This window comes from Perissodus microlepis, chromosome 17 (genome assembly GCF_051167445.1).
Source record: "Perissodus microlepis isolate ML-2025 ecotype Zambia chromosome 17, ASM5116744v1, whole genome shotgun sequence".
Classification (NCBI taxonomy): Eukaryota; Metazoa; Chordata; class Actinopteri; order Cichliformes; family Cichlidae; genus Perissodus; species Perissodus microlepis.
Genome location: NC_140477.1, coordinates 4,788,746 through 4,812,565, shown reverse-complemented (window position 1 = coordinate 4,812,565; position 23,820 = coordinate 4,788,746). Strand labels below are relative to the sequence as shown.

The 23,820-nt window shown below is 40.6% G+C and overlaps 3 protein-coding genes across 5 annotated transcripts in view; 1 reads left to right on the top strand and 2 right to left on the bottom strand.

Moving 5' to 3' along the window:
• Positions 1-10,390, bottom strand: part of tbc1d22a (TBC1 domain family, member 22a) — a 165,920-nt gene extending 155,530 nt beyond the window's left edge. For 2 of the 3 annotated variants that reach the window (XM_084910466.1, XM_084910465.1), the window contains exons 1-4: positions 10,163-10,390; positions 9,644-9,700; positions 3,740-3,923; positions 2,202-2,457 (exon numbers count right to left, since the gene is read on the bottom strand). In XM_084910466.1, the coding sequence (XP_084766592.1) occupies positions 2,202-2,457; positions 3,740-3,923; positions 9,644-9,700; positions 10,163-10,224 (559 nt within the window). In that variant the 5' untranslated portion in view covers positions 10,225-10,390. The remainder of the gene's footprint in view (positions 1-2,201; positions 2,458-3,739; positions 3,924-9,643; positions 9,701-10,162) is intronic. The other variant, XM_084910464.1, reaches the window with a different exon arrangement.
• Positions 10,391-11,952: 1,562 nt separating this feature from the next.
• Positions 11,953-23,820, top strand: part of cerk (ceramide kinase) — a 50,772-nt gene continuing 38,904 nt past the window's right edge. Inside the window, exon 1 of the mRNA XM_084910206.1 lies at positions 11,953-12,199. Within this exon, the coding sequence (XP_084766332.1) occupies positions 12,061-12,199 (139 nt within the window). The 5' untranslated portion in view covers positions 11,953-12,060. The remainder of the gene's footprint in view (positions 12,200-23,820) is intronic.
• Positions 18,481-20,806, bottom strand: LOC146369086 (E3 SUMO-protein ligase ZBED1-like). The gene is made up of 2 exons (XM_084911049.1): positions 19,192-20,806; positions 18,481-18,993 (listed from the first exon to the last, which is right to left on the bottom strand). The coding sequence occupies exons 1-2, from the start codon at positions 20,536-20,538 to the stop codon at positions 18,523-18,525; spliced, it is 1,818 nt and encodes a 605-aa protein (XP_084767175.1). The 5' UTR covers positions 20,539-20,806; the 3' UTR covers positions 18,481-18,522.

The window sequence follows — 23,820 nt, the reverse complement described above, 5'->3', positions numbered from 1 at the left end:
TCAATATTATGCGTAGCTATCAGCTACATAAAATGCAGTCTTGAGATCCCTTCTCAGGCACTTCCCCTATCAACCTCAGGTGACTTTGATAGGCCACACGATAGGGTGGGGCAAGTGGTTTCCCCTTTAACCCCCGGTGATTGTAATGACCTACATCTGTTTTTGGGGGTTTTTTTTGCACCTTGGCTCGCATGATGACTCACATGATCAACAGTGGGTCAACAGTCACTTCGAAAGAGGACGACACTCACTACAGTTTTAATACCTGAGACTCTCCACCCTCTGTTTTTAGAACTTGGATGAGAGCTGAAACATCTTCACAAACTTAAACAAGTCCAGTTGCCTTCTTTTTTCAAGTCCTTAAGCAGATGAGTGAATGTTTGCAGAAGCAGACTTACCTGCAAACACTCACAAATAGGGCAGGACAATATGGCCAAAAATATTTATCACGATATATATTTGAAAATTTGCGATAACGATATAACTGACGATATAATTGACGCGAGACAAAATACGTTACAACTCCACAACTTCATTAGTGCAAAAAAAAAAAAAAAAATCAATGTATTTACACATAAACAAGCAGCTGTTTTTTATGTGCATTAAAGCTACATAAAAATTTAACAGTGCAAATGCAAATTCCTTGCTGACAGTTTAACCAAAAGGCATTTCCAGTGGAAACTGGCCGACATATCCTGAGTATAACCATGTATAATATCCACAAAACTTAAAATTGAGGTTATACACACACAATACGGTAATATTATGTTCAAGCCCAGTATGTATTATTCCATGAGGCTCCAGACTACGGTAGCCGTAATGCTCTGACAATCCATCAAGCGGTGCGGCTTCGTAGCTTAGCAAAGTTGTACTAAAACATTTTTGACAGATTTTTTAACCGTGTATCACATAAAATCAGTTGGAGGTCAGTAAACACAACCAGAATTCATACATAAGGCGCAGCAGATTATAAGGGGCACTGTCGATTTCTACTCACAAACTAACCCCAGTGCATGAGAGAAACTGAAGTTTTACACAAACTGAAAGCTGAGAATATTCATCTTCAAAATAAACAAGCACCTTTACTGCTCAAAGCAACACATTTCCAAAAATGCAACTCTTACTGTGAAGTCAAACAGACAGTATCTGGTTTGCATTGTGCTCTTCATAGTTTTACTACTGCTTAGCAAGCAGTTGGAGAGTGTTTGCAGACAAGTCAGCAACTCTCATGCAAATTACCGGCAACCGTGGCATCTGCTAGCAGCAATCACGTTTTTGGTACAGCATTGCTCTCTCTTTCTCTTTCTTACCAATTTCACCGACTGACAGCAAGCAAACCTGCGACAACTGGTCAGGGAATACTCATTTTTCCATAGCAACCAGCTTGGTGGTTGCCAACCAGGCTCTAGGCCCGTCTGGCTGAGGTTTAATGTGATATTGTAGCTACTCTTTTTACCATTTGACAGTTAAAAATATGCGTGTGTAGTGACTGAACTTCAACATAGAAAAGAACTGTTCTCAATAATATGAAAAGAAGCAATAATAGCTTAACTTTCCATCTCCTACTTATGCTTTTTGAATTGAATTGAATTGCTTTTTGAGTTAAATTTCAGTAATATAATTCAACTAATTTCAAGACTTTAAATTAGTGGAACTCGGGTGAATTGCTGTTTTATTTATTTTCTTATTCCTGAAGTGATGTTAATGATAAATTCTACAATTTTTCACTGAATTAAATTTAAAGTAATTTTCATGCTGAGCACTACACAAACACGTCTGCTCAAAGTACAACATTAGCAGTCTTAGCAGATGTTCTCACTGCAGAATGACAACATCTGCCAAGTCTCAAAGCAGCTGTGAGGCACAGTAAATAAACCCCACTAAAAATACTGGCGCCACAAACACTCCAACTTTCTGAGCTTATAAAAAGTGCATCATCACTAAAAACCTAACTATGTCGATCATTTTTAATTGTGTTTAATGGATTTTTTGCAAAGCAACAAACCTATTTATGGCGTTGCATTAGAAGTTACAGCGGTGACATTTTCTAAAAGATGCCCTATTCACCTTCCATGTATTGCCCTCCTCACAAACTCATTTACAGATTTAAGTGTATCTTTGCAGAAATTTCTCTTAGTGAGCACTTGGGCTTAAAAAAAAGAAAAAACCTCGCAGAACACTGAGTAATGGTGCTCACTAACCTTTAGGTGACCCAATTGGAGCTTCGCTGTGGGACTTCACTAGGCGGCCATCAGTGTAAGGGCTGCTCTGGGATCCAAATAATACCTCAGGGCTAGTCGCGTCTCCCTCTTCCACCCTGTCCTCCTCCTCCTCCTCTTCTTCATTGTCCTCGTCGTCCACTGCCACCTCCTCCTGTGTGTCGTCTTCTCTTCGATCCAGCTCTGATGTCTCATCCTGCCTCTGTTTCTCCTGTTGCTTGCTGTGATTCTCAATCACCTGTTCAGCAGACAGAAAAACAAGGTGAAACCTTGGTGAGCTTAAGGCTGGTAACCTCCCCAGAACACATAAGGCGTACAACTTGCTTAGATGAGTAAACTAACGTTTTTTGCAGCTGCTACGTGCTTGAGAGAAATACAAACTGTGCAACTTTGTAAAAATTTGCCCTCTTAAAGCTAAAAAGCTTAATAACGCTATGAAGAAAAAATCTTAAAATTTGTTAAAAGTTGTCCTTACCTCAGTTAATGAACACACTATTCTTTGTTAGTAAATCTCCAATATTTTAATTTCAGCAAATGCAGCAAAATCTGAGATAGTCTTTAAAAGACTCTTTGAGCGATCGTGGCTCAAAGAGTTGGCAGTTCGTCTTGTAACCGGAAGGTTGCCAGTTCGAGCCCCAGCTCAGACAGTCTCGGTTGTTGTGTCCTTCCTTGGGCAAGACGCTTCACCTGCCACCTACTGGTGATGGCCAGAGGGGCCGATGGCGCGATATGGCAGCCTCGCTTCTGTCAGTCTGCCCCAGGGCAGCTGTGGCTACAACTGTAGCTGCCTCCACCAATGTGTGAATGTGAGAGTGAATGAATAGTGGAATTGTAAAGCGCTTTGAGGGCCCCGAAAAGCGCTATATAAATGCAATCCATTATTATCATTATTATTATTATTATTATTATTAAAAAAGCCATCAAATTGTTTATGCTCAAGGCCACAACTTGCACAATTTCTTTCATGGCAGGCGGCATAGTTTAGAGAGGAATCTATTTCAACAGGAAGTTTATTTTATGTCTGCAGCATGTATGTTGTCCAGACTCTTCAGAGAGGACACATCACCCTGGCAACCAAGACAAGGGCGCTTTAAAAGAAGACTTTCCAATGACAATGACGACGTTTAAGGGCCTATCCAAGTCATTTTTAATGATAATTAATCGTGTATTTCAAATGATATGTATGTTAAAACAATAGAAATGAAGTGTTCGTGTTGTGAGTTTACCTACCAACACCTCCAGCCTTCAAATATGAACCTATTTGCGCTTTAAAAGTTGCTACATATTATTTATGGACACAAATAAGAACATGTAAAAAAGCAGAGATGAAAAACTGTGTTCAGGAATATGAATAAACGCTAGCAAATGAATACCCAGAACAAAAGAATCATTAGGATTTCACAAAATACACTGAAGCTGTGTTGATTCGTGATGAGTGCTTCCTTCTACACAGACACAGGAAACTGTGCTACTGCAGTGGAAAGACATCAATCAGGCAAAACTACTTTAAAGTAGTTTACCTTATTGGCTGTTTCCATGACCACCTCGATGTTGAGGTTCTGCGCAGCCATGGCCAGCAGCTCATCGTCGTCATCCCCGACATCCCAGGCGTCGCTCGTGATGCTCTCAAACTCCTGGAAGGTGGTCGCCTTCTTGGGCTTGCCTGGAGTGGCTGGAGGAGGCTTGTTGCCTGCTTTGATCAGACTGAAGGACAGAGAGAAAAACAGGATAATGGGGAAAAAAAGAAGTGGTTTTCAAAAAAAGAAGAGAAAAGGGATGGGTGCAGAGGGTGAGAGAAGGAAAGAAAACAAGAGAAAAGAGAATGTGAGATGAATAATTAATTAAAATTAGGAATTAATAAATGAGCTAGCATTTGTCATTCACATATTGTAAAATATTTCAATTTTACACAAAAACACTCAGATAATACAGAGTTTATTTCACTGGGATTAGCTTTATTTTAGTAAAGCTAATCCCGGTACCAATCAAAAGGACAGCGTTTAGGCAAAATCAATAAGCAAATCAATATGAGCCATTCTTCAATTATTAATGACTGCTACCTTTTTATTTTATAAACCAAATAAACAGTTCTTCTTACAGGGACAACATTTTGGACGCCTTTCCAAGTCAGTAGGATACTTTTAATTGCAAAAGTGCCGCTTTGACAGACACAACAGCTTAAAAGAGTGCTGCAGACAGCTGTGTGTCTGTCCATTCATTATGCAATTTTCACTTCAAGTTTGATCCATGTTTAGGCTGTCTTGTACGCACAGCATGATTTTACCGCTTTCTACTTTGTTTCCTGAGGTAGGTCGTGGTTTATTTTGAAGCATGTTTTGGATCAGTTTCACTTCCTTGACTGACTTCTTCATAATTGTATCCACAATCTGCAGCGATTTAGCGCAATCCCTTCGTCTCTTTCTATCCGTGTAACGCCTGCCTGTGCAACAGCATGCACACAGACCCGAAGCGGAATAATTCCACCCCCATGCTGAACACTTTGCAAGGTGTTCTTTTCATCTAACGCTGCTCTTTTTTTTTGTCTCCAAACATATCTTTGGCTTATTTTACAGGTTTAAGGATTACTTCAGATCACCCTTGCGTGCAGACCCAGTTCACGAATCAACCCAGTGTGCGAATTACCACATGTACAAAAGCACACACATGTGCACAGAGACACATTAACTGAAGTACATCATTAGCTTAAAAGTTTCTTTGAGTTACTTTATTGAGGCTGCAAGGATACAGTTTAATTTAGCTCCATTTTCATCTGTAACACAATTGTTTGCTATTTGCCTACAAAATCCTAACTGCACGCTGCTTGACATGGATCATGCGGCATGTCTGTCAAATGCTGATTGGCTGACGAGTGGGCTGGAACAGGGAAGTGAGCGACAGCGGTGTTTACCAGGAATGGGAAAAGCATAAAAATAACATGAAGGACCGACAGCAGCACAAGCAAGAAGTGTACAACAGACCGGTTGTACCACATTTTTGACACTGCTCTCATCTGACAACAGACACTCTCTGCAGTCTGAAGATGCACACGGTCTGCCAAAGCACTACCACCCCCGAACTGTAATTTCCCTATTACAAAGACGGTTATTACCATAAGAAAGAACCAGGAGACGTGTACACGTTAGCCAACTTCCATCCTAACTCAAAAGAAAGGGAAAGTTTGAAAACACGCAAATTAATTTCAACCCTCTGTGGAAATCTGCATGAGTAAACATTAATCAGAAGAAAGAAAAGGGTTATTACTGAAGAGGAGACTGTGTTCCCCTCTATTTCAGTGCGTGTATGAGAGAAATCCAGAGAGAAAAGAACTCTACACATTGTCCTGCTCAGAAGTGAGTTTACTAAAGTAAATAGCCAATGTGAGTGTAAGTGACAAACCTATACCTCAAGTGAAATTATAAAATGAATGGACAGACACATTGCTGACTGCAAAACTCTTAAGCTGTTAAGTTTGTCAGAGGAGAGCTTTTAACTGTATTCTCATCAGTTCTGAAGTCATTACCTATGGTCTGGCATACTACACCAAACCAATTAAGTAAAAGATAAACCAGTAAATGACTGAAGTAGATGTGTTTTGCTTTGTTAGTATTCTATTAAAAAGAGAGAAAGGATCTAGCCATTTCTTGTTGTCAACAAAGTTTTCTTTTTCTTAAAACAAACAAACAAACAAAAACAGTGAGCTCACGATAAAAAGAAAAATAATTTTTTTTGCAAATTGACAGAAAATTATTGTTTTTGAAATAAAAACAGTCTGGGTTTTTGTGATTTTACTATTTCTTACAGTTGCAAGTCCACAGCCCATAGAGCTGTGCTGACAGGCGTTATTTGTTACACTAGCACTTCTTTGAACGCTACACTGAAAGAAAGGGGCACAAGTTGTAAGTGTTTTTCAATAGTTTACAGGACACTTAAAATTAAGCTGTGCTGTACTGTATGTATCCCATGAAAGCTATCATTTTAAACAACATTATTGGTATCTGCCTAGACTTTCATAAATGCTGCACCTCTACTAATGTTAGAGACACTGCTAATACCACTATATGGTATGCTATACTATTCTACAACACACTGGACATCTGTGTAGACAAACTTCAAGGCCCCACTTTTATTTTTTGATAATGTGAAACTTTCTTTTGTCCACACGGAACGATGTTTCTCAAATTACTTTAAAGCACTTTTTGATATTAATCCAATACCAAAAAAAATAAGAAGTCAATATTTCCGACACCAATACTGAGACTTTCAGCTTATAGACAGCCTATGGAAGGGAGAGCAATGTGTTATGATTTACAAGATGAATCATCAATATGAACATTTTTTAATGAATACTAAATCATTGTGATTTTTATTTTCCACAATAATTAGCTAACATCAAAACAGACCTTTCAGCTTTTCATGTATTTTGAAGTTGGATTTTGTTTTAGACCTGGAATTTGAATGTGTCTTCCTTTAAAGGACTTTGGGTCAAATTCTGTTTAAAGATATATTTTTATGGTGCTTTTTAGTGCTAGGCGATATGGAAAAAATATTTATCATGATATGAATTATTTTATATCACGATAACGATATATATCACGATATACCACCTGACCTGTGGTCATCTAGAAAGTACGCAGTCTGGAAACAGCAAGTGCCGAGGGTGCAGTCTTTGTTTTGAGTTACCGTAAAGTATGTCGCAAATCCGGGTGCACGTACAGCAGCACCAGCTCGCAAACCACGAGACGGAGTTTCTTTGCGTAAAATATCATTTTCTTATGCTTTATTTTCTCTTGCATAAAGTTAAGAGCATGTATAGTGAGAAGACAACACTAATATATTTGCCACAGGCTATTTAACCCTTTAAGACCTACCATAGAACCAAGTCCGCCAGAGCTTATCTTTTAAGATGCAAGTTCAACTCCTCCGGTTTCACATGCAAAAAAAATTATTGCACTACCTTACGTGGCTCCAGTTCTACAGGGATTTAAAAATAGTTCGGTAAACGGAGTGTGCCTGCTCCCACCGGTTGTAAAGGGTTAATTATATATTTTATGTAATAATTTCTAAAATTTGGGTTAGAAACGATAGAAACGATAGAAGACAAATGGCAAGATAGACACTTTTCTATCCTCCACACGATATATATCGTCATATCGCCCAGCACTAGTGCTTTTTGAGATATTTTCCCCCATTTCCAATAAAAATAATCTTTTTCAAAACAGTTCAGTGGGATACATACTGAACCTTGAGGACAGAAACAAGGTATCTCACCAGTATTGATCCAATACCAATACCAGCTTTGATACCAATACTACTTATATTAGAATCAACCGTTTCATCACTATTGATTATACTCTATTGCAGACATGGACACGGAGAGCTGCTATGCTCCAACCACACATGAGCATGTATAGTTGGAGCACTGTAATGACAACTCTCCGCAGACAATCACAATTAACAGACAGGCACGCAGACGTGCACACAGACCCTTGTGCCCACCATCTAATGATGAAATTTACATCAATTGGAGCCTTAGTGGACATGCAGGCACAGAAAGTATAATCAAGGCTTAGAATTGCTCAACTTTCTTCAACTTGTTTACCCAGTCACAACATGACTGGACTTTCCTGTAGAGTCACTGCCTCTGTGGTCATTCCAGTTCTGCAGTTTCAAAGTGCAAAACAGAAGATTACCAGAATTATAACTGGAAGACTCGACAAATGACATTACACACATTGAAGTAACTGTAAGTAATAATAGGCTCAACCCAGCCCATGATGTCACAGATGGTATGTTCATTCGTCAGTTGTGTAATGGAAAAACATATACATCCACATTCGTCACTGGGATGTGGCTAAAAATACAGTAGCCGTTCAGCCACACCTGAGCGTTTTGTGCCGTGACAAACTGAGGTAGAAGAAATCTATCTCAGCACCAATACATTGGATAAAACAGGCTTACCTTCAAATAAGTTGAAATCAGCCGCCTTTTTAAGTGTACATAAATTATTTTCCCCACAAAAAACATTGCTGCTCACAGGATTGCGTTTTCACAAGGTCTGGTAAACTGAAGGTGCAATAATGAACATTTCAAATTGGTCAAGTAGCCTACTTATAGCATTTGAGCCATTTATCAGTTATCTCACAAAAACTGATAAAAAACAAAACAAAACAATCTGCTTATGACATAAAGCAGAAAGTGCTGGTTACTAGGGCTGTGCGATATGACCAAAATCTGCTCTTTCACGTGGTTCAGTTTATTTTGAAAAGTCTCAACAGGATCTTGAGCTTTATTGTGAAAGGTTTATGTGGAACATAAACAAGCGGACACGCGATGGTGTTACCGTCGTTGTTGCTAACCACAACGCATAAAAACAGTGTGTGGTTATATAAAATATAAGAGAAAGAGAGAAGTTTAAGAAATTAATATAGCCACTACAGTGACCATCAAAACGATGAAAAAATATTGCTGTAAACAGTTCATTTTGCGACACCACGAAACAAACGATAGCGTAAAATGAAACAATAGACGTTTTTATATCGTCATCCGATATATATCGTTATATCGAACAGCCCTACTGGTTACTGTGGGAGAAGGCAATGATGGTCGGTGGTGTTTGCAGGGAGGCATTAACCAAAACAAAGAAGTAAACTAGAGAAATAAATTATTCCCCACAGTAATTTTGTGTTATCACACAAACAGAGCCACACCTCCATGTAATCCTTCAGGAAGGTGCCAGACAACCAGATTTTGATGTGAATGTAACCTAACAGCCCCGTCTGCCGTGTGTATCGTCCACCAAACAGACACACTGACCGACAGCTCCAGTATAGACAGAGTGAACAGAGCAGAGACAGCAGAGGCAGAATCTTTTTTTCTTTTTTTTATGTCAAATTAATTTTGTGCTGGCAAAATGTTTAAAAGTAGTGTGAAAAAGAGCTGAAAGACATTTAGGTATTTTTTCATGATTTCATGAAGTAACCCCCCCCCCCCCCTCCCCAAGTGGTAAGCATCAATAAAACACTGGTTTCAGCATCTGATACAGATGGCACAATTGAGACAGATCATTGATTTTAAACCTTCAGCATAAGGCAAATGATTTCTGCTAGTGACAACAACACAACTCATGCAAAAAAGAAGTTACATCCCATTCAAAGAGAATGACCTAATCTAAATGGATAATAACTTTTTTTCCAAAACCAACCATTATTAACACAAAACAATAATAATTTCCCATGGTAGGGACAGTTTTTTTCTCCACTCAACAGTACATCACTTTTTTAAATCTGAAGCAAAGTACCGAGTCGACATCAACTGGGCTTTGAAGTCTAGTTTATCACATGACACAAAAACTGACATTGGGCCAGAGAACTTCACCAAGATCACATGGTATTTATTTTTACAACAAGGAAGTCAGTTTAACTTACTTTGCATGAAGGAGCGGGTCGAAGGGTGGATGCTGTGCACCGTACACATGCTGAATGCTGAGGAAGTGAAAAAGATAGAATGGAAATGAATGAACTAATCGATCACTGGCTGGCAAGCTAGCATGTTAGCTTTAAGCTATTTAAAACAATACCAGTTTAAACTGCAGGAGTGAGACTCCGTGTGACCCGAAGTGCAATAATTTGCCGTGAGACCTTGACTACTCGTGTTGTGAAATAGTTACTGTGTCATTAGTTACAACTCTGCGACGGAGTACTGATGAACTATTAGCCACTGTTAGCAGCCTAGCTCTTAGCCTAGCTAACAGTTGCAAGAGGTAAAATGCGTCTACGAGACGTTTTTACCACAGACGTTGACCAGTGACAAGAATGGGAACTTTGTGCAACCGCAAAGCCCCACCAATCAAAGTGAAAGTTGGCGTTTGAAGAGCAGCAGCGCAGCGTCAGCTGAGTGAAGCTAGCTACGCTAAGCTAACAAGCAGGAGGGAACACGTCACTCACCTGCCAGGAACCTTCGCTGCATTCCTTTTCCAGAACTGTTTTTTGTTTCCGTCGCTCGACATCTTCCCGCAGCGGTCCACTCAGTCCTGAACTCAAACACCCCGACGCTGTCGTTATCTCAAAAATGTTAAATGTCTGTTTATTTACACCAGCTCCCCTCCTCCACAACTCAGAAAGCTGCCATGTTGATACTGCCTAATCGGCAAGTAAACGCGACTGTGATTGGCTGGAGTGACACTTCCTCACTGTAAGCCAATCACAAGTGAGATCTGGTTGTCGGTAGGAGCATTTTTTTTTAATAGGACGCTGACGTCATGCTCCACGGCCTTTGCTGTGTTGACAGAAACTCCGACTGTGAATCAAAGAGACCCTCCAGCATCAGGACCAGAGGGCTGGCATAAAGCATCACCAACGAAAATACATGGACAGGATCATAGGAGGGCATTTTGGATATTTAGAAATGTTCATATAATATGTATACATTGTTTTTCAGACAGAATCTTTAAATAGATCGGTTCTCATACAATTTTTGTAATATAAATCTGTAGTTTGTGTGATGCCATATATTGAATGTTGGTTCTCACTATGTATAAAATAAAGTCAGGTTTATTTTAGGCTTTTCAAACTTATTTTATGAACTTTGTTAACTGACAGGTGATTCTATTAATACAGGTTTTATGTGCTTGGGAATTTGGAAATTAAACTTAATTTGAATGATGCTTTTTTGAGGCTATAATAAACAATAAACTGTCCTGGAAGCCACATATCAACTAAATGTTTAATAAACTGGCTGTATAAAGTAATAGTTAATATTACAGTATTACAGCAATTGGATTATCATTGTGGAGTAACTATGTGAATATGAGGATGACTTGACTCGGTAAACAACACGTTTGGCCTTTCTGTTCTGCTAAGTTCTAGCTCCGCTCATCAGAAAAATAACCCACTATTATTGTTACGTGTACATATCTACAGCTAGTGCCAATGAAGGCAACCTGCATAAAGTTTAGTTTGTATTTGCTGTTTGTTTCTATCTATCTATCTATCTATCTAGTGGTGAGACTTGCTTCTAGAGTGTGTTTTGTTAAAAGGCAAATGCTTTAAGTCAGAGTCAGTGTGCTCATATGTACAGAACAGGGAAAAACAAATGTTCTTTTGTTTTTTATTTTCACAATTCTGAGTAAAAAGTCAGAATTCTAACATTAATCAATTTTTCTCCGAAATTAGACTTTTTTTCTCAGAAGTCAGACCTTTTTATTCTCAGAATTCAGACCTGTTTTTATTTTTCCAGTGGCCCTGATCTTCCGTACACACGCTTACCCTTGTAGATATTTTGTTTTGAAATTGGTAGCCTTAAAGGTAAGAGGTCTCACTCTGCCCTAATTTTCCCTTTATGTTATTTACATTGTGAGTCATAATCAGTGGTGGATCATTAAAATTTTACATGGGGGCAAAGGAGGGGCATGAGGTCTAGGCAGGGTGGCACATACCTCTTTAGAGAAGAATGTGAAAATCCCCTACATGTAAATGGAGTCAACAAAGTTTTCCCAAAAACGCTCTAAATTTATTTTTTTCATATTATGGTCATATTTCTATTTCTATTATCTTCCTTTTATTCTCTATGTTACTTGTTAAGCACCTTGGTATACCCTTGGTTTTAAGTGTGCTTTATAAATAAAGTTTATTACTATTATTAGACCAGGTTGATTTTTATTACTGAGTGAGTTATCTTTCTCATACACGATCTTCATCCTAAGTTCCCCCTCCCTTTCCCTGACGGCTCAGGCCGACCGGCGTAACCACTGCAAACAGCGCAGACACTTGGCACGCGCGGGCGATAATAAAGTTGCAATGAGGAGCATCCAGCGGCGTAACGAGTGACACCTAGGATCGGTAATATGGAGAAACAAGTCACGTTACTGTCATCGCAGCTCTTTCAGAAGCACAGGCAGGTAGAAGTAGTTCTCGGTCGCAGTGTTTTGGCGTGGAAACCGGTTGAGAAAAGTAGAAAACCATGCTCGGGGACTTGTGACTCAGGTAAGTGTGACATCAGTGTAGGTTTCATGGGGGAAACTGAAGAAATAGACACCGGCTAAACACATCAGTATTCATTTAACATGACAAAGTGGAAAACGTGAATGTGAATGGTATTTTAGAGTGCAGCATATTTGCCTATATGTTCATCCACTATTTGCCTTCAGGACATGAAACCATTGTTATATATGCAAAAAGAAAAAAACTGCAGCAGCTGTTTGGGCTCCTGGTCAGAGCAGGCACATGTTGAGAAAGCCTCAATCAGGACATGAAGCTGTGGTAGTTCAGCTCCGTTCACTGACAGGTGCAGGTCACACAGGTGTGGGGGGTTTATTGTTCTTGTTGTTTTTTTAAGTCGCAGGTCGTTAGCAGCCGGTGTTTCTAATGTGCAGCCTGCAGGGTTCACTGTTATGGGTTCACTGTTATTTGACATGCCCCCCTCCAGGAAGCACTTCATTCATTAATTCAGTCATGAAATGGTCCGGTGAGTTCTTTGAAAACGTTCACAGTGTCAGCTCGTTTAGAAAACACATTAAGCTTGGTCAGTATAACCTGGCGAGTTTGAGCAGGCAAGAGGAAAAGAAGAAGTCAGAGCCGGGATTGAGTTCTACCCTCACTATATCCACTTTACTGTAACTCCAGGCTGTCCAAACCAGAAGTCTGCTGCTTGTTTACAAGTTTAACCCAAGCATTGTTCTATTAAGTACTGCAGTTGTTAGCAGATCTACATAACCACATACTTCTGTTTCAGCATGCCATAAAAAGATGGCCTTCTACCCACAGCAACCTCACCTAAAGCTTGCGTGAATACCTTGAAGAAGTCTACAGTTTGGCATTTTAAACTCAAAGACCAAATTTATTTTTATGTACAAGCTGTTGGGGATTTTAATAAGGAGCTTTATGGGAATCGACTCGCTGTCTTGGAGTCCAAGTGGCCACTAGTAGAACTGCAGGTTTTATCACTTTCAGGATGTGTTGCTGCTTGCAATACACACATGATATGAACAGTTCAGTAAATGAGAAAACCAAAAATCTTCGTTTTCAAAAGTATGAACTGGTTTCACCATTTAAAAAAAAACAAAAAACAACAACAACAACAACATTTGCTGCGTAGTTGACAATTTCACACACTTCCTGACAAATAGTTGTAGTTGCAGTGATGTTTTTTGCAACCTAGAAGCGTCTGTTTCTTTTCTAGCTTACGACTGTCCGTCCATAGTTCCTTGCTTTTGCCTGGATGGCTTTCTCATTGCAATTGGTTTACATGTAACTTCAGTTTTGATTACCTAACATATTTATCTTTTATGGTTTTACACACAGCTGGTGTACTGTGGTCGAGATTAATTTACTGGATTAATGGCATGTGCATTCACTTCTCGTTGCTGTGGTTATCAAGCAGGGCTCCCAATTTTATTTTATTTTTTCCGCCCTTTCCCATCGTCGCATCAGACAACTTCCACTTAATCCAGACACTCTGATAACCTCCAGAGGCTAATGTTTGTTCATCAAGATGAGCTCCTTGGTCTGCAATTACTGTACCACGATCGAGTAGAGTGATTACAGCTGGCTCCGCACACTTTAAATTTAAACCTGCCCATTGACCTTCCTCAAAGTGGTATCAAGCGCCCTATAATAACCTGCCATAAAGACTTCCATTTATTGAGTCTATGCTCAGTGTAACTACATCAAAATCCCTCTCCCACCCCCTAGTGATCTCTGTGACAAGAGCAGGTCAGCTTTATTGTGGAGTTGGGAAGCAAGCAAGGACACTTTGCCAGTGGGTTCAACATGTAACACTTCTGTGGAGTGTGATTATCACAAGTACAGCCAGTACAGTGTGGTTAATCAGTGACTTTAATGAAGAAAAAGATGGTGGCTGGAATTTTCCCCCACGTAAACAAGTGCTCAGTTTCTGTGCTATCGCCAGTGACCTAACTGTCATAAACATTCCACACTTTTCCCTATCGCACTTGTGGTTGTCTTTCACAGTAGGGATATTCCAGATGAACTCAGTCAGGTCACAGTAGCAGCATTTTTCTTCATCACCGTCAATTTAGCTTTTCCGGTGTAACTCCTAACTGGAACCAAGCTAGGCATTTCTGGGAATCTGTTGCGCGACAGAGAGGGAGACGGAAAAAAACATCATAGTCAAAAATGATTCAGCATGACTCAAGTTTGACAGATCCTCTCCAGCTTGTATATTCCATCTCTGCCCATAGAAGATTTTCCAGAAGATGAAGTTGACACCCGAAACCATAAATTGTGTTAACATGATAATAATGATGTTACCACTTGACCTTATATGTGAATTTGTTTAAAACAGAGCTTCCAGATGTAAACTGCACACAGACACAGACGCACATAAGCAGACAAACAAAAGCCAGTCACTGAGATGGCCTCTGAGCCTTGGAGTAAATGCTCTGTCCACATAATGGTTGAGTCACTGCTCTGATGCAATTCAGATCAGAGTAAAGTCGTGAATAAATCATGGCATATGCTTTAGAGAGTGCTTCCCCTTCCCTCCAAATCACTATGCTTAGCAAGCAATACTTCCTCAGGCCCTCTAAGCCTGAATGTCTCTCCCTGCCAGAGGGGGAGGTTTAGATTTTTGCTTTCCCATATGTCAGCGCTGCATAGACACCCGGCGTGCAGGGCTTCACTTTTATCAATATTGAAAGTATCGTAAATCGGCCTAAAACAAAGTTAAGAGACAAAGCAAACCTAGGCTGATTTTTGTCCATTAGTCAGACAGGACTACAACTCGGTCGCAAAGGGTTGTGAAAAGACAGAAATAGTGATATAGTGCCTTGTCATGCAATCAGCAGAGCCCTGCACTTTTCTAGACATTGCGCAACAAAGGTGCACATTAGGACGTAAGCCTGACATATTCAGATCAGACAGTAAACTGTGTTTAACCTGCCAGTACAAAGTCCACGTAATGCAGGGATGCACAGAGGTGAGAAAAGCTCAGGTAATAGTCCATCTTCCATAGTCACTGGTGTCTCCGACCTGCTCCTGATCTACGTAGGCAGCTTCCTCAGCTCAGCTAACCAAATTATTATTTTGTTATCCCAATAGTGAGGTGGAGGAGTGGATGTTGTGCGCTACTTGGGAGAAACATCTTAACATTGTGCAGAATGTGGATGAAAATGGCTTATGACAAGGGTACCATGTTATCATTGAGATAATGTTTTTCCATCGTCACAATCTGTTGGTTCAGAACATTGACGAGCAAAGTCGGTGTGTGTATATCTGTTGGTATTTGGTCAAAAGTTGAAATTTTGTACTTTAGTTATTATAGTCCATCCTGTGGGTGACATAAATGGCAATCCAAAAGTCTCTAGGGCCTTATTTATAAATTAAGGCTTTCAAAGCCCAACCATGCTTTTTACCCTATCCAGGGAACATCCTGGATAGATCACCAACCTGCGGCAGGGCTAACACAGAGGCCATTCACAGGAACATTCACGGTTTTTAGAATTTACAAATGAACTTAACCCTGCTAATTCCACGTCTTTGGACTGTGGGAGGAAGCCGGAGTATCCGGGGAGAACCACTGCAGATATGAGGAGAACATGAAAAACCTACACAGAAAAGACCCCAGGCTGGACTCAATTTCAATTTTACAATAATACATATAGAGAAAAACTCAACAATCATATGACCCCCTATGAGCAAGCACGTTGGTGACAGTGGGAAGGAAAAACTCCCTTTTAACAGGAAGAAACCTACGGCAGAACCAGGCTCAGGGAGGGGCGGTCATCAGCTGCAACCGGTTGGGGTGAAAGAAGGAAGACGAGATAAAAGACATGCTGTGATTAATAACAAATATGATTCAATGCAGAGAGGTCTACATGGTGAATGAGAAAGGTGACTGAAGAAGAAATACTCGATGCATCATGGGAATCCCCCAGCAGCCTACACCTATTGCTGCATAAGTAAGGGAGGATTCAGGGTCACCTGATCCAGCCCTAACTATATGCTTTAGCAAAAAGGAAAGTTTTAAGCCACATCTTAAAAGTAGAGATAGTGTCTGTTTCCCGAATCCAAACTGGAAGCTGGTTCCACAGAAGAGGGGCCTGAAAACTGAAACTGACTCGTACCCAGGACCTTCTTACTGTGATGCAGCTGTGCCGTCTGGGGTGCCAAACTATAAACCTGTTCAAAATCTGGTACCAATCCATCTAATAAATAATTATGGATGGATTTACACCTGTTGGTTACACTAGATAACAAGGTGAGGCAGAAACTTTTAGGTGTCAATCTTTTTGTAATATGAATGTCTGCACCACATACCGTGACCATCCATTAGTATATCATTCCACCTGGCCAAAGTGGGGGCTGCGACCTGATCAGCAGTGCCGTACGCATGTCTCCAAAAGCAGCAACCGGAGCTGCAGTGAACATAAATATTGAAATCATAGACTGTGACTTTTTAGCATAGTAGAGAACTAGCAGCATCACTGGCACCACTCTTCTCCTGTTACATCTTCCACCTTGGTTGTCCTTTCCTCTCCATCTGTTTACCTAAGCGTTGGCTTAACAAACCCATTGTGCCTGGGAGAAATCCACATGTCTTGTTTGACAGCTCACTGCCATGTGTACCCAGGCAGATCTGCGCTTTGTAATCTAAAGCTGGTGCTCAATGCACAGCCCTGTCTGTATGCTGAGAGACGGCTGCAGAGGGAGGGAGGGGGAGAGATACAGAGAAATAAACACTGCCAGAAAGCGACAGCTGGAGATTGGGTAAACTGCGCAGGTTTACACTGCATCACTGACAGCAGCAATGCAGGATCTGTCATTACAGTGATTGCTCTGTTCACCTGAGCTTTGGGTCAACAGGAGGAAAAGCTAATCATGCAGTAAAGCTGCATGATGATGTGGCACTGATAGCACCAAGCTATTTGAAAGCTTTGTAATATCAGCAACAGTTTTGGTAACTTTCACACGCTCAGCTAAATCTTGTCTCATCTTTTGCAAACACATGTGACTAGGAAGGCTCGGGATCGAAGCAGAAAACGGAATAACATAGAAACAATACAAACAGGAGGGAACACCTAAGCATTTCCTTAAGCTTGCACTGGCTTGTCCTCTAACACACTGTCAGTGCCACACCACAGTATAAATAAAGGGATTGCATAGTGAACCAATGTGTAAAGGGAGGGGTGCCGAGAACAGCAGCAGAATATGATGACAGCTCATTGTTGTCAGAGGACTGAAAGGAGGCAAGGCCACGCGCCGTATTCTCGGAGATATCATAAACACAAGCTAAGTCTCCCGTGGATGTGCACGAACGCATAGGGTTCACCAACTCAAGATCAAAATTCAGAGGAGCCGTGTCTAAATCTGTCGTGTATTTCACAACTCGGATTGAGGGGGGCTGAGGAGAAAATGTCCGGGGTGGCGTCACTTCAACGCCCGAGTGAAAAACAGCTGGGGTGTGACAAGGATTTCAGACGTTGCGTTGACTGTGTAGGAGACCGGTGTGTTCAGCGGAATCCAGTCGAGCAGGATGCCATCTTGCTTTAGGGAAGCAGGATGAGCTGGATGGATCACGAGCCTCACACATGCACCTGTAGAGACGCAGCTCCTTGCTGATCGAACTGGTTTTTATCAGTTCAATCTGAATTAAAGGTGCTGCTGCTAAAGTAGCTGCAAGTCTCGGGAGAAAAAGGATTATGTCACGCCACAGGAATGCCTATTAAAGCCCAGCAGCAGTGCTTCACACTAACATTTAATACACCTCACTGTATCGCACGTGTGTCAGGCATATTACCAGAAGTGTCTGGCCTGCTGGATGGCTTTGCAAATTGTGGAAGTGAGAGATTAGGACTGATTTGTGCATTTCACTGTATTTCACACTTTGTGTTGTTACACACTAGAGGTGGGAATCACCATACACCCCACGATACGATATTATCACAATACTTAACTCACGATACGATATTATTGCGATTATTTTTATTTATTTATTTATTTTAATATATATTTTTGCAATATTCTGAGTATTGCAATACGATATTTTGTGATTTATCACATATTTTTTCTACTGCAGATTTTGTCCATAAAGGTAAACTTTATCAATATTCATTTTATCTAATAATAAAGTCTCACACTCAGTCTTTCTCTCATGTCAGTCAGTTTTATTGCTGACAAAGTGAACGGTTTGTATAACAGTCTAGTAACCAACGTAACTATCTGGTACAATTATAGCTTAAAACAAAATATAATTTTACATTAAATAAAAAAGTTTTAAATTTAAATAAAATAAAACATTTCTTAAATTAAAATAAGTAAACTGTCCTGTTTGTTGCTGCCCTAAAAAGTTAAACACATTTGGACAGTGAAGCAATGTCAGCATTCTTGCTCAGAAAAAGGAGCTGATCAACATGCTCTGAAGTCAGAGTGCTCCGTTTTGCTGTGACGATGTCTCCAGCGGTTGAGAAGACTCTTTCAGCTGAGACACTAGTACCTGGGATACAAAGGTATCTTTTTGCCAGCGTGGCCAGGAAAGGATAGACTTCCTCATGGGATTTCCACCAGCTTAGTGGGTCTTCTGTGAGTGCCAGTGACGTGACCTCCTGGTATCTTTTCACCTCCTCCTCAGCTGTGGCAGATAATGATTTTGGTGGGGCTACAACATCACCATAAGTCTGACCAAGCAAGTCTGTTAACCCACAAGACTTCCTCATCTTGGCTGGTATGAGAGGGGGTCTGGGATTTTGTTCAGTCTCGTCAGGTTTCTCATGATGTTCATGGGCTTCTGGCTCACAGATGGGCTGCTGCCTCTTTTCTTCCTGTAGAAAACCCACACACATACAGAGAGAGGGAGAAAATAAATATTTCATATCTTTTAGTATGCAGTAATATGTTAGCAAATTATAATTAATGTATTTAATTGTTAAATAGAATATTACCAATATGACAAAAATATCACCGATCTACTAATATTGTAAGTAAGTTATTTAAATTATAACACCAGAATGTTTGCTTACCTGAAGGGTTATAGCCTCAGCAACCACTCTGGCATAGGTTTCCTGTCTTTCCTCCAGTGACAGGAACGGCAGGGTTTTAAAGCGTGGGTCGAGAGCTGATGCTGTGTAGAGGGTGTTCCTCTCGACTGTGCTGGCATATCTCTTCTTAAGATCTTGACTGATACTTTGCTTGATGTTTCTGACCAGCGCTGTGTCACCAATGTTGTCTTGGGTGTCGTGCAACAGCTGTGCTAGCAGCGGTGCTACGACAGACAGAGTAGGATTCTTTTCCTCAGACATCACAGTAGTCGCGACTTGCATTGACTTCAAGGCCCGGACAATTTCTTCAGTGTTCCCAATATCCGTCTCATTTAGAGTAAAGATATCTGTGCTACTCTTTCTGACTTCGGGAGACAGCAGCGCTGCACAAATCGCAGGTTGTTGTTCAAGGAAACGCTGGAGCATGTCATAAGCACTGTTCCATCTCGTGCAGACGTCGGTCTTGAGCTTGTGAGTCGGGAGCTGTAACATTTTCTGTTTTTGCTCCAGAGCGTGGTTTGCCACTGTGCTTCTATTGAAAAACCCAGTTATGCGCCGCACTCTCCCCAAGACCCTGGCTACTGCAGGCAGGTTTAAGGCTCGTTGTGATGCCAGATTGAGCGTATGGGCGAAACACTTCACATGCAGGTATCCCGCTAGCTGAGTGGCAATTGTCATATTAGAAGCATTGTCGGTGACAACCACCAGATTTTTGTCGGCAATCCCCCATTCCTGTGCTGCATTTTGCAGGAGAATTGCAATGTTCGCTCCGGTGTGACTTTCATGTAATGTTCGAGTTTGGAGAACGTAAGACAGCAGTTGCCAGTCCGCTGTGAGATAATGAGCTGTTATAGTCACATATGAATCCACAGACCGCAAGGTCCATGCGTCGCAAGTTAATGCAACCCTTTCTGCTGTGCTCAAACTTTCCACAACTTTACGCTTCACATCTATGTAGAGATTGGGTACGGCTGTGTCCGCGAAAAAACGTCGTGATGGTATCACATACCTGGGTTCCAGTGTCTTGATCATGTAAGAAAAGCCCTCGTTTTCCACAATGTTGTAAGGACGCAGGTCTTTGCAGATGAAGTACGTGATAGATTGTGTTATTTTCTTAGCTCGCTCTGAATTGGGAGATAGCTTTGCTAAGCTAAGAGTGTCCAGCGTTGGTTGATTTTTCAGTGGAGCTGATTTAGAGCTAGCTTTCCTGTCCGCGGTTAATGCTATTTTTGGATGGTGCCGTGTAAGATGGGCCCTCATGTTCGTAGTATTCCCAGAGTACTTTATTTTCATACGACACACCTTGCAAATCCCGTGTGTCATATCCATCTCATTTCATATCCATCTCATTTGTTCCATCCTTGTTAAAAAATCCAAAGTACGTCCAGACGTTTGATTTAAACGCAGATGGCGCTTTCCTGATCTCTTTTTCTTCCTCCATCTTTGTTTGATCAATTTTCCCATGTGCTGACCTAACCTCTGCTGACCTCACTAGAGAAAAAGCTCAACCGCACCATCTGGTGGACTGGAAGTTTTTGGAACAAAATATCGATGTCTGCTGTCCCTGTATCGATACATTATTAGCAAACAAAATATCGCGATACTACGCAGTATCGATTTTCCCCCCCCACCCCTATTACACACTGATCAAATCTTAAGAGTTGTTGTTTAAACTTTAGCAGGGGTTTGAATTGTCACATTTGCAGCCATGTTACTAAGAGACCACACCAAATTAAGGCAGCACGACCTTATGCTGACCTTCTTTGATCAGGGATTATAGTATTTCTTTGCAATCAGTGTGGATAAATGAGACATAATATTGAGAAACTGCACTCACCTTACTTCAGACTGTCCTGGCTGTTTAGCATCTGTTTTATAAATGGTGGGTATATTAAATGTGGACTATAAAACGCTGACTTTTGTGAGCTATAATACTTTTTTGAATTTTTGAGGGGATTTTAAAGGTTTCTAGGCAAAATATTTTCAGTTGTAGCCTACTCCGATAAACTAAAGCAGTGTTTAGCCCATGAATTAAAATGAAATTGGGTACCTAAGTAAGTAAACACATTTTTTTCATAGTTTGGAACATTTGGAGGAAATCCCACACACATATTATTTTTGCTCCTACATCAAGGTAGGTAATTTCGAATACAAGAGGAACATAGCAGTGAGACCAGTATATGGTGACTAGTGCAGTGGAAACATAAGCAGAGAAGTCACAGAAGGGATTTCACATTAGCTGTGTAAACCACAGACAGCCGCAAGAAGTGATAAAACAGACAGAAATGGACTGAGAGTAAAGTCCAGGCTTTATTGCACTTCCCTTCAAAAGAGGAATTGCATGTTTGATTCAGGAGCATCAGAGTGACATAAATTTTACAAGAATATCTGTCAACTTGCTTTGGCAAGTGAAATATGAATACAAGGACGTAAGATCACTGCTGTCAAAGGGGATCTGAATGGGTTTGGTTCATTGGTTTCCCACATTTGGACCAGCACATTTTGGCAGTGGAGGCACAAAGGATGCAATAGTTGAGCTGTTGGAGGCAATCACTACCAGCACAGAGAGCTGCAGTCTGTCCAAGATGGCCGATATAAGGTTAGTGGCTCTTGTATACATAGGCTGTTGCTGTATTTATGTGTTACGATAAAAAATGGCTACCGGCAAAGAAAGGTTATTTAATTTAAGAAAAACAAAAAGGGCATTTTCAGCCACTAGCCTAAATTCATGTAGCTCCTTTTGCAACTCTGTTATTCTAGAGTCCAACCTGTTTATGAGTGTGATAATATTATCAGCTTATATAACTATTTTCCCACTGTAAAGGCATTTACAACAGCCAATAAGTGGAAGTAAAATAAAGAAGAGATAAGAGAAACACTCTTTAACCATGTTAATCATTTGTTGTATAGTTTGTCAGGGAGCACTTCGTTTGGAACGCTAAAACACAGCAACCAGCTGATCATAGCAGAGGTGGGCGGAGCGTAAATAAATAAGTAAATAAATGATTATATATAGAGCAGATGTTAGCGACATCTTTATTATTAGTATTGCTCTTAAAAATCCTGTATTGGTTAGACCTGAAAACTTTAAAACACACAGAGTGCAGCGCTCTAATTATCACACCCTCCAGCTTGTTATGGAGCTGTGTTAGCCAGCTCACGTGCTTCGTCACTGTTGAATGCTAGCAGCAAAAATAAAAGGTGTATAGTTCTCAGAGTAACACAGCAGTGGCTGCAAACCTTAAGGAAGCCTCTGTAACTGTTTGGTCAGAAAGTGTCTTTGACACCCGGCTCGACCCCTGGGCTTGGAGAACTTGTGACTTTTCCCAACAGGAAGTAGTCTTGTCTTGACCTTTGTGAGCAAAGAGATTCTCAAAGAGGAAGCCATCATAGCCTTGTCTATGAAGTGTGTAGGACTGAAACTTGCACCTGTTTTCATTAAGGATTAAAGTACCAAAATGTCTTAATTAAACATTTTACCTGTGAAATTCGATTGACTGGACATCAGTCTTAAATCAAAAATGCTATCCTTTATGACAAATCAAATCCTGACAATAAAGACAGCAGGACCATAGAATCGGACATTCATTGACTGATTTGTTGCAGCTCATTTAGGGGCCTTTTTTCCAGGCAAGATGGCCAAATGACTTGCATGAGTAGTTGCCATATTGTACTGTTCAGAATTCCAAAAAGAAAAAGCCAAAAGGCACAATTCTGGCTTACCTTTTTCAAAGTGTGCCAAAATGAACAATAGCTTTTCTTCAGAACTGTGCTCTTGAGTTAAATGGTTGAAAGTATTTACCAAAAGAATGAAGTTTAACTGACCTCCTAAACTCCATTAAATTTACAAAAGAGCCTTTTTGTTCCATTACCAAAGGAAATTAGTATTGCTAAGACCTGTGGCTCTCAATCCTCGTCAAGTGCTGCTGAATATCTACCTTTCAAGGTACCTGAAGGGCCACTTCATTGACTTTGCACTTCATTGCCGTGTTCTTCTTCAAATATGACACACTTAAAGAAATGACTGAACTAATCCGTGCTCTCTTTGACAAACACGCTAACAAAATCCTGCACCTGGGCGATAGTCGTGGGTGGAAAAGACACTATTTTACCCACACTTGGGCCTATTTATATAGTAATCCATCTTACTATTAAGGAAGTGGAGATTCTAATAAAACAAGTCACGAATTTAAGTGCATAAGTGCATTCACAGTATCAAATTTGTATACATGAAGTCACAAAGTTTGGTGTGTCGTACACATCACTACATGACGAAGGGGAAAGAGAGGGACTACCAAGCACTTTTCAGCTGGTAGAGAGACGGGAGCAGTCGAGTGAGGATGATCTACCAATTGCAAGGTCAGTCGATTGATCCTGTCCTGCCGGTCCATACCTTGTGCAAGATACTAAATCACAGGTTGCTCCTGATCCATCTAGAAAAAACCCAATGCATGTGTGTGTGACTTAGTGAGACTTTGTATAGGAAGTGTTTTGAGCACTCAGCTTGAGTAGAAAAAGCGCTGTGCAAATACCTGTCCATTTACCATACGTCATCAGCCAGTTCTTACAACTACCTAGATTTTTCTAGGCATGGGAATTAAAACCATAGCT